Source organism: Castor canadensis, chromosome 5, assembly GCF_047511655.1.
Source record: "Castor canadensis chromosome 5, mCasCan1.hap1v2, whole genome shotgun sequence".
Taxonomy (NCBI): domain Eukaryota; kingdom Metazoa; phylum Chordata; class Mammalia; order Rodentia; family Castoridae; genus Castor; species Castor canadensis.
Window position 1 is genome coordinate 162,204,247 of NC_133390.1, and position 11,260 is coordinate 162,215,506.

The 11,260-nt window shown below is 44.7% G+C and overlaps 1 protein-coding gene across 5 annotated transcripts in view; it reads left to right on the top strand.

Moving 5' to 3' along the window:
• Positions 1-5,068, top strand: part of Dhx35 (DEAH-box helicase 35) — a 67,988-nt gene extending 62,920 nt beyond the window's left edge. For all 5 annotated transcript variants that reach the window (XM_020156346.2, XM_074074758.1, XM_020156347.2 and 2 more), the window contains one exon: positions 3,883-5,068. In XM_020156346.2, coding sequence (XP_020011935.1) covers positions 3,883-3,927 — 45 coding nt within the window. In that variant the 3' untranslated portion in view covers positions 3,928-5,068. The remainder of the gene's footprint in view (positions 1-3,882) is intronic.
• The last annotated feature ends 6,192 nt before the right edge of the window (positions 5,069-11,260 follow it).

The window sequence follows — 11,260 nt, forward strand, 5'->3', positions numbered from 1 at the left end:
CATTTCTTTGAACTATGTCTGAGAAGCCAGCAGTCCTTTCCGTGGCTGTCCCTCTGTATGCAATGTACTTCTTTATCTCCTCCTGTGGCTGCTTTTAAGGTTTTTATCTTTATCTTTGATTTCAGCAGTTTGAACTGTAAGGTACTTTGCTTTGTGTTTATCGTTCTTGGAGTTCATGGAGCTGAGTGGGCAATCATTCTTTTTCTGCTCCAGTATCTCCCTGTGTTCTTCTGGAGCTCCAGTTACATATGTGCTAGAGCTCTTGCTTTGTCTCACACTTCATGAAGGCTGCTTTTGTCTCACACTTCACAAAGTCTTTTCTGTGGTTTAGCTTGGATAGTTTCTTGTGACCCATCTGCAGGATTACCGGTCAGTTCTGCAGTGTTCAATCTTGTTGATAAGTCTGTTGAGAGACTGTTTCATTTCAGATGCTGTATTTTTCTATTTTAGCATTTTCATTTGTTTCTTTTTTAGTTTTCTGGGTCTTTCCTGTGTTCACTCATTATCCCAATCTTTTTCTTTAAGTCCTTGAACACATTTATAATAGCCGTTTTAAAGGACCAGTCTGCTAATTCAACATCTCTGTCACTTTGTTTTATCTTATGGTTGTTTTGTTTACTTATGATGGATTATATTTTCCTGCTTCTCTTGTCTAGCAATTTTTTGTTGTGTGCTAAACATTATAGATGCTATGTTATGGAATCTGTTTAAGTTTTTTCTTCTTTGTGGTATTGGGGATTGAACTCAGGGCCTTGTGCTTGCTCTACCTCTTGAGCCATGTCTCCAGTTTTTTTGCTTTTAGTTTGTTTTTCAGATAGGGTCTCACACTGACTTTGCCTGCACTGTCTTCTAATTCTGCCTCTGAGTAGCTGGGATTTCAGGTGGGTGCCACCATGCCAGCCTGGATTTTGTTTTGTTTTCTTAATAGAATGTTGCTTTTTAAACTTTTTTTCACAGTCAGTTAATGTATAGGTACATGGGTTTGATTCTGCTGAGCCTTGATCTTAGTCTTTAATTGGACTATAGTCCCATGCTGTTTGTTTTTCAATGTCTGAAAAAAGTTGCTTTGGACATTTTGTTCGGTTTACTGTTGTTTATAGTATAAGGGAAATTCTGAAACCTATTATTCCACAAGGGCTAGAACTGGACTGTGCAATGTTTTCAAGTCAAAATTCGCATTGATTGCTGTATTTAAAATTGGAAGATTTAGCCAGTCTTGGTGGCATGTTCCTGTAGTCCCAGCCACTCAGGAGGCTGAGGAAGGAGGATTTGCTTGAGCCCAAGAGTTGGAGGATAGCCTGGACAACGTAGCAAAACACTGCATCAAAAAAACTCATTCCACATTAAATGTGAATTTCTGGTTTCTCTTGCAAGAAATGTTAAATCTATCCAGCTGTTTGGGAGACTGAGGCAGGTGGACTTGAGTTCAGGCCATAACAAGACCTTGTCTCTGTTTTTTTTTTTTCAAAAAGAGAAATGTTAAATCTAGCTTAGTTCTGGCTTAGTTCCTTAATTTGTGGCAGTCAGCAGGGGCTGAAGAGTGGCTGGTGACACTTTCCAGGTGCCACTTGTTTATTCTCTTGCCCAAGCCTTAGAGACATTTGTGTTTATGGCCCTGTGAATGGAAAGATCTTACCATCCCTCTTCCTCTGTAATGCCAAGGAATTGCCCTTTTAAAATCCCCGTAACTATTTAATTCTTACCCAAACGAAAAGCAATTCAGACTCTAATGCAGATGTTTCTTCTAGAAACCAGATCAACTACGGGGACAATGAAAATGCAGAGGATGCTGTCTCTGCTCTGATGGGTCTGTCAGAATTAACCTGTAGTGAAGAAAATCTTTTCTTTCAAAACGTCACTGCTGGGAAACAGCAAACTTCAGTCCTCAAAAAATGATTAGAAATGCAAACTAGAAGTGAGGAGAAGGATGCAGCTGCAAATGCACCCATTAAAATAATGGGACGCAAGTGGTTAGAGAAGGATTGGCCTGTAATATCTCGGATTCACTCAGTGTCTTGCAGAGCAGAATTAGCCTAGAAGTGAGGTATTTTCTCTTGTGAACTCAAAATTAGTTTCTTTAGGTCAGATCCACAACATTTAAAGAGCAAATAGCTTTAGAAGTTTGAAGAAAACGACAAGCTCAAATTTCCACACTTGTCTCTTTTCTCCAAATGCCTAGTTTTTAGCCTCTCACTCCAACTATGATCAGAGCACTTTTGGAGAGGCCAGGTTTTAGAAACCCCTTTGGGGACAGCCTGGTTGTACAGAAAGGGTCACCAAGCTCTGTTGTTTGGAAGTGTTAGTCCCTTCTTAACTTAGTCCAAAGGCATTTCTTCTTTTAACTCGTCTAAAGCAGATTGATTTCCTTAGCATCACTCCATATCCCCAGGCTGCCCATGTACGGTAGATATTCTGTGTTGAACACAGTGCATTGCCCCGCAACCATGCACGGCCCACAGATTGTCTGCATTCTGTCCCTGGCACATTTGGTGACTTTCCGTCACTTGTTTTTTGAGAGAGTTGCTCTTTCCCTGTAAAGAAGCCTGAAGTGGTTCAGAGTCAGCTTTGTTTATATTGAACATTCCTTCCAGAAAAGAGCACCGAAAATGGCCCCACAGACACAATGGCGTCATCTCCGCTCCCCACGCTAAGGCTGTGAATGTCTAGCATTAGTTGTAGGGTCATATCAGGTGAAGTATATAGAACAGAGAATTCAGAGATTTGGCACGACACACAGTTGGACAGGGGAAGAACAGGATGACCTGTTCACATATTTGCCTTCTTGTCTTTTAAGTTATTTTTCCTGATTCTCAAAGATAGCTTTGTTATTCAGGGGAAAACTGTATAGAAAGCCTGAATTCTTGCTGTTCATGTCGACCTGGGTCCTGTCACTCGCTCATCTCACATTGTGCTTGGCGGTGTACCATGACTTCTTTCATGCCCTGTGTTCTTTCAGGGCCTGCTGTTCTCTGTGGGGCGATGTGGTTTGCTGATGTGAGGCCATGTGGGTATGCCAAGAAATGAAGTGCACCGAGCAGCCAGGGGTTGGAAGTCCTCTTGTGAGGATCTCACCACGTGTTAGCTCCTCAAGAAGTTTCTGCATTGTTTATGTTTATCAGTGGGATGTCAGGTGTCTCTCAGTTAGTGAGTGGAGGCCCCTGAGTAGAAGTTGTGTTCACACACTCTGTCTCAAATGCATATTTTAGAATGTCTAACACTTTTGGTTTTACCTTAGAATGTAAAGAATTCTAATTCCTCAATCCTGTTATCTGATGCCCATGACAGTAATGTTAGTAAGTTTCATAAGTTATTTATACTGACAGACTGGCATTTCTGGGGAAATGCCACAGAGGTCCTTTTTCCTATATGTCTTCTTAGCTAGCATGTCCCCTGTGAGGGCAGGAGCATGGCTTTGGCTCCATCCTTGGACACCAGCACCTGGCATGTTGGGATGCTTGGTACATTGACCCATTCCCTGTTCCTAAGGAGAGGGAGCTTTTCCTAGGCCATTGTTAGGAGCTTCTTGGGAAGCTGAGGTCAGGCCCCGTCCAAGCCCAGTTCCCTGAGCACAGGACTTTGGCTGCAGTGCTGCCTCTGGGCTGGGTGGAGGGAACCCCATTTTCTCCTAAGAAAACCTTTCATTGGAAGCTGCTGCAGAGCCAGGTTTAGTCCTGTAGGCTAGCCTCGGGCTGCTTGCATCCTCCTCAGGGTCTTTTTCAGTCACTTGGACTTTTTTATACCATTTTCTGAGGGGCACAGCATTTCTTCAGAAGGCCTGGACCAGGTGGAAGATTCTACTAGGTCATTCACGTGGGCATTCTGTTGGAGTCTGGTTTCTTTGTCTGACCATCCCCAACTGTGATGTTTTCTCTTCTCTTGCAGCACCTGTCCCTGAAAGCCAAAAGGGCCAAGGTCCAGGACCAGTGAGCTGAGCTTGGCGGTGGATGCAGGGACTGCTTGGGATCCTCTCTCCATGCTGCTCCCTGTCTCAAGCAGGGTGAGCAAGCACTAGCTCAGGTGGAATGTGCGGCCACCCATCAGCCCCTTTTCTTGCTCCCCTCAGCACTTGTGGGCCCTGCTGGGATCACAGAGGAGTGTGCATGAGCAGGTTTCTGTCCTGCAGCGCTGCACTCAGGCAGAACGGGAGCTGGGAAAGCACTGCTCTTGGGCCCACTTGCTGCTCACTCACCCAGCATGCCAGTCCAGCAGCCACTTGATCCTGACCCAGCTTTGGGAAGAGGAGAGTTAGTCATGAAGGCTGAAGCCTGAGTGGGGCGGACAGGTTTGCTGGGGTCCTTCGCTTTCTCTGCTGTGACCCTGGCTGTGTGGACTAATGAGATCCACTGTGGATATACACAGCTGGTATCTAGGAAGAATGGGACCTTACAGCTGTTGGGGATTTCCACCGAGATAGGCAAGGAATAGGTCTTTGTGGTACAGGGGCTCACACACCAAGAAGCTCCTGCCTTTTTTGAATTTCCACCCCTGCTTATGTGTGGCCAGGAGACTGGTGATTCAAAGGAAGACTCCTGTGCACTCACTGTTAGCCCAGGATCTCTTCCTCACAAGTGGGCTTAGCTTTCCTTCAGACATGATTCCGTGTCCTGCTGTCGCTAGCTGGGCACTGGTGACTGTTCATCAGCTCCAACCCTGTGTGCTCCACTGTAGCAGGAATTCACTATAGTTTAGATGCTCTAAACTTCTGTAGCTCAGGAACATAACTCTTGTATATTGGTCTTTGTTTGCTTGCATTCTTGCAAGAACATGAGGGGGTGGCTCTTCCAGCAGGCACTGGGTCATGGCCACCCTAAGGCTGCTTTGCTGTGGTAATGACTACATTTCAACACATAGTGATACAGGTTTTCCCCTTACTGTTTCAATGACATTTATTTTTAAACATGTAGCTTGAAAATTTATTTTTGTACTGGTTTTAGTTTGTGCCACTTTTGGTACCAAACCTGTATGTCATTTTTATTTCCATTTTATAAACATGTAAATAGCAGTGATAACTTGTTAATAACAGTAAACCTTTATACCTGAAGTAAATGTATTCCCTCCCATCCATGAATCTTGTGCCTGTGTTTTAAGATGGTTGATTAATCTGAGTTAAGGTGCGACTTTAGCTAAGAATCCTGATGTGGCATCAGGAAGTACCATAAAGCACACTTGTGTACCTGAATGCTCTCAAGGCTTGTTAGAGCAAACCATGGATGTTGTTAAAAGAAAGCCCCAAAGAGATACTAAGTCTTGCCAGTTTGCAATTGGATCTTTCCATAGAATTCTCAGAAACATTGCTTTTAAAAGGTTCTATTGGAGTGAAAGGGAGAAAAAATACAGAATCCACACACTCTCAGGTTTGAGACCAGAGATCCAAAACAGGCCAGACACTTTGGAGGGAAGCAGACAACAGCAAGAATACCTTTGCCTGCCCCCTCTATCTTGAGTGCCTGAACCCAAGTACATATGTGCCCTCTCTACCTCCACCTCAGTTGGCCACGGTCACCAGGACTTTCTTCCAGCTTTGTATGCTGTGTTATGTCCTGTTGTGGGTAGAGATGGATTCTCACCATCAGAGACCCACAACTGTAACATCCTGAGGCCTTGGCTCAGGCCCCTTCATGCCTAGGGTTCTCTCCCACCCTGTGGATTGAACATTGCCATCACAGGAAGCCCCTGCTTTGGTCTGTCACGTGGGTCACTCTGCCCAATCAACGAATAGTGGTTGGGCCTTGGGCTGTGTGCACAGCCTGGGGATGGGATGGAGGTACACATCAACAGAAAGCTGAAGAAGGTAAGATGATGGCAACACTGACAATCCTGCAACCACTGCCAAATTAAAACCAATTCAAAGTGAACACAAAAACTGGTTGATGAAGTCTGGGACTGCTGGCTTGTGGGCTGTGGACTGTGTGCCAGCTGACAACATTAGCCCTGTGCATTGTCACTTTGTCACTCTGGGAACGTGCTTCCAAATGCCAGGCAACTGTATTACCAGAGAATTTTTAGGGCTGCTGGGAGATTACCTTCCTTTCTTTCTCACTGGCAGGATTCAAGTTAGCTGGTCTCGGTCCCCACATCATACTTCACCTCAAGCTGAGATCAGATGTTTTCCACTTGTAGTGACTCACCTGCATGTTTCATCAGCCTCCAACTTGTGATGAACCAGGGTGATGGAACTCTGGGCTCACTGTCAGTTGCATCTTTTTTTTTCTGAGTCATTAGAATGGAACTAGCCAATAAAATCATTTAATAGTTGGCCACTTTGGGTGAATAGCTAGAATTTGGCTGATGACCTGGGAAGGGCTTATGGTCCCTGGGTCCTCAATCACTGCTCCCTCTAGCATGCAAAGCTGATGTGCTGATGTCTGAGATGAGTCACAGAGGTGTTAATTGTGCACCCTTGGGTGGTATTGAACTTGTTTAGGCAGGCTGTCATTTTGCTTGCTTATGTGGGGCCAAACAGATTCCAAGAGCAGCATTTCCTCTGGACCCTCTTGCATATATGGCTTCCACTCCACTGTGAGTTCTCCTGAAGGCCATAGGGAACCAGAAAGCGGGGAAGTGGGAGATTCACCAGGGAGTGGGAGATTCACCAGGGAGTGGGGGAGGCTGGATGCAAGGGTGCTGGTGGTTTACGCTTCAGGATCTTTTTTTTTTAATTATTTTATTATTCATATGTGCATACAAGGCTTGGGTCATTTCTCCCCTCTGCCCCCACCCCCTCCCTTACCACCCATCCTGCCCCCTCCCTCTCCCCCCTACCCCCTCAATACTCAACAGGAACTATTTTCCCCTTATTTCTAATTTTGTAGAGAGAGTATAGGCAATAATAGGAAGGAACAAGGGTTTTTGCTGGTTGAGATAAGGATAGCTATACAGGGCATTGACTTATATTAATTTCCTGTGCGTGTGTGTTACCTTCTAGGTTAATTCTTTTTGATCTACCCTTTTCTCTAGTTCCTGGTCCCCTTTTCCTACTGGCCTCAGTTGCTTTTAAGGTATCTGCTTTAGTTTCTCTGCGTTAAGGGCAACAAATGCTAGCTAATTTTTTAGGTGTCTTACCTATCCTCACTCCTCCCTTGTGTGCTATCGCTTTTATCATGTGCTCAAAGTCCAATCCCATTGTTGTGTTTTCCCTTGATCTAATGTCCACATATGGGGGAGAACATACGATTTTTGGTCTTTTGGGCCAGGCTAACCTCACTCAGAATGATGTTCTCCAATTCCATCCATTTACCAGCGAATGATAACATTTCGTTCTTCTTCATGGCTGCATAAAATTCCATTGTGTATAGATACCACATTTTCTTAATCCATTCGTCAGTGGTGGGGCATCTTGGCTGTTTCCATAACTTGGCTATTGTGAATAGTGCCGCAATAAACATGGGTGTGCAGGTGCCTCTGGAGTAACCTGTGTCACAGTCTTTTGGGTATATCCCCAAGAGTGGTATTGCTGGATCAAATGGTAGATCAATGTCTAGCTTTTTAAGTAGCCTCCAAATTTTTTTCCAGAGTGGTTGTACTAGTTTACATTCCCACCAACAGTGTATGAGGGTTCCTTTTTCCCCGAATCCTCGCCAACACTTCTTGTTGGTGGTGTTGCTGATGATGGCTATTCTAACAGGGGTGAGGTGGAATCTTAGTGTGGTTTTAATTTGCATTTCCTTTATTGCTAGAGATGGTGAGCATTTTTTCATGTGTTTTTTGGCATTTGAATTTCTTCTTTTGAGAAAGTTCTGTTTAGTTCACTTGCCCATTTCTTTATTGGTTCATTAGTTTTGGGAGAATTTAGTTTTTTAAGTTCCCTATATATTCTGGTTATCAGTCCTTTGTCTGATGTATAGCTGGCAAATATTTTCTCCCACTCTGTGATTGTTCTCTTCAGTTTAGAGACCATTTCTTTGGATGAACAGAAGCTTTTTAGCTTTATGAGGTCCCATTTATCTATGCTATCTCTTAGTTGCTGTGCTGCTGGGGTTTGATTTACATTGCAAGGGTGCTAGTGGTTTACCCTTCAGGATCTTAATGGCCCAGTGAAGGCCGGGTGCTGGCTACTGCCTAAGGCTTCTGAGGCCTTGTCCATTGACCATGGTTTGGCCAGTGGCTCTGAGTACGAAGGTCCTGGCTAGGCTTTGCTGGCCCTGGCCTGATGGGCAAAGCAGTACTGGATCCAAAGTTAGCCTGGTCCTTTTTCTGCCTCCTGGTCACTGCTTTGGCCTCTGTATTGGGACCCCAGGAACCTGAAGAGCAGGTGTTAGCTAATAAGGGTTTACCAGCCAGCCCTATGTTTATTTCAGCCTTTTTCTCGATTGCTTTTTTTCTTCCCCTTTCTTATTTTTGTCTTACTCCTTATTCTCATATAGTGTCTTTCTTTCTCTGTCTCTCTCATACTAGGTTTTGGACTCAGGGGCTTTGCTCTCCCACCTAAGCCACACTTCCAACCCCTTATTTATTCTCTTTTTAAGTATAGTCTTGCTTAGGTTTGCTTAGTATCTGCTGTCACTGTGTTTTCTCTGTTCTTGGCTTTTCATTTTTACTTAGTGTGCTACCTTTGATCTCTACTTCTTTGACTTCAGCATCATTTTTCCTTTTTCCATGAAGTTTTAAGAACAATACATGGGTGAATTTATTTTTGTACTTTTTCTAAAGTTCTTTTCCTTTTTATTTAACTTCTTGGTTTTTTTTTTTTTTTACTCATTCATTTTGAACATTGAGGTATAGAACAGTTTTGTTTTGTTGTAGTTCTATAAATATTTTGTTCCATTTAATATATTGGTTTTGAACTTACCATAACAATTTACCTTCCATTTTCTCTTGGTTCCTTTACTCCCCCTCTCTTCTCTCCTCTTAATAGCCAAATTTGCTTTTGTGGTTAGGAGAGGCCTAACTGTAGGTGTGAGAGCCTTGGGGCAAAGGTATTTGTAATCAAGGATTAAATAAATGTGGGGAGGGCTTTTCCAGTGAGTTCATTCCCTCTACTGAAAGGAACTACAGGGCTGCAGGCCTCGCACTCCTGGGGAGTGAGCTTCTATAAAGGAAATCTTACAAATCAACAATATAGTTTTCCACCCCAGTGCAAAAAGCAGGCAAAGGGAATGAACAGGCAGGTTGTGAAAGCAGACCTGAGAATTACAAGCCAGTGAAGAAAGCCCAAAATTCATCAGAGAAGCATGAACTAAAGCAGCAGTCAATATCTCTGCTCTCATTAGCAGAAGGTAGAGGTGTATTGTAGAAATGCAGCTGAGGTGTGGAGACCCACGCATGGCTACAGAGCTGCCTACACACACATCAGTGAGGCTTATGTGTACTTCCCCACAAAATTTTCCCCTGGGTCTGTGGGGTGGGCTGCTTGTGGGTTGTCACTGGAGGCTATGCAGGGGAAATGTAGTGGATGATGCTGTAATGTGCTTCAGAGCAGTTTCAAGCCACAGACAACACAGACTTTAAAAATAGCTGTGAGTGAAAAAGGTGAGAAACAGATGTGACAGTGCTGTTTACAGACACTGAAAATGCATGCAGACCAAGGGCAGACAGATTGCAAACGCATGGCCCAGCAAGGAGATGCACATTTCAGGTGTCACCCATGGAGCTAATGGGAAGAACAGTGATGCAACTGTAAGCAGACCGAGATGGGGTGAAAGGCCCCAAGTACTTACCTGGAAAAGACCTGGATTTGGGGATATGAGTCTCTTCTTACCCAAGGTTTTGGACATATTTACCCATGGCCCCAAGAGGTTGAGGTCATGGGGTTGGCCTCGGTGGGCCTGTTGCTGACATCTGGATGGAGTGATCAAACAAACAACATGAGACGTCTTAATGTTCACAGCCCCACCATGGCATGCTGCTGAGGGTAGTGACCTTCTTGTGATCCTTTTTTGAATTTATTCTACACCTTCATGATGGAGTTGGTTCTAACTGGCAGTCTAAGCCAGCAACAACAGCAGGGCTGGTTCCACCCCCAGGAGTGACAGGCCTGCTGTCCTGTGGTTCCCTTTAGGAGAGGTGATTGAGCTCAATGCAAAAGCCCTCCACACGCTGGGACCAGTGGGAATTGGTGAGGTTTTCCTGGACCCACCTCCTCCATATTCCCAAGACAGGAACTAGTGGGACAGAATGCATCCCTGAGTCCTGGCTGCTGATCAGTGTCAAGATGGAATTGATGCTGTCAGCCTCTGAGGTCACCTGTTCCTCCATCTCAGCTCTTGGTATTGTGCTTCTGGAGCCCATGATCCTCAGAACTGGCCAGGAGCCTTACAAAACAAAAGACAGCTACAAATATCAGGGCCTGAAACACTCCTTGAGTTTTTATTGTTGGGAAAGTGGGTAAATGTCAGCTATGTCCCACTGCCCTGGTGTGGCTTCCTCTCCTCAGCTGGCTGGTCACTGAGAATCAGTCAAATTGACAGAGGGGGTTGGTTTCCAAGGATGGCCCTGTTGCGGGGGAGATATGGGTCAGGTTAGTGAGGTAACACAGGTTGGAAGGGGTTACTTGAAACTACATTGCTTGGAGAATGGTATGCTAAGTTATCCTGGGTGCTCCAGGCTTCAGCTGCAGGCGCAGAAGGAGGCCAGGTTCCCGGACGGCTGCCTGTCCGGGTTGTGAGTGGAGTCACAGAGACCCAAGTTCTAGTGAATCGGGGCAAATTTTCTGTCCCCAGATTACTAAATCACAGCCAGCTCTCCTGAGCTGTGATAAGGTCTGGCCTGGTTCTGGCGCCCAGTTGGAGTACAATGTTTGCTCTTACTTTTTGCCAACTGATGAGTTGCATGAACCAGGATTAAAGCATTGGGTTAAAGGCCTGCACTCCCTCAGCCTGTCCTGGTTCCCACTTGTATGAGATTCTGACCCTCTCTGGATATGAGAATAACCCTGGTAGGAAACAGGACTCAGATCAGTGTCACCAGGACTGGAGGTCACCTGAGTGGTGGGAATGAGAGCCTTGAGACCAAGGTTGGCTGAATTAAAAAACAAAAAACCTTAGTGAGGCATAACACATTTTGATTGGATAGCCACTGTGTTTCGACATCAGTACACTGCATGATCACGAGAATCATACACAGAACATTTTCATCCAAAAGTTTTCTCATGATGTTTTGTAGCGAAAAAAGAGCCCCCACCCCAACCACTGGTGTCACTATTCTGTTTTCTGTCACTATGGGTTAGTTTTGCCTTTTCTAGAATTTCATATAAATGGAATATATTTTGTGTCTCCTGGAAGACATGGGTTTCAATTAGATAACTTTGTGATCCTTGCTTGGC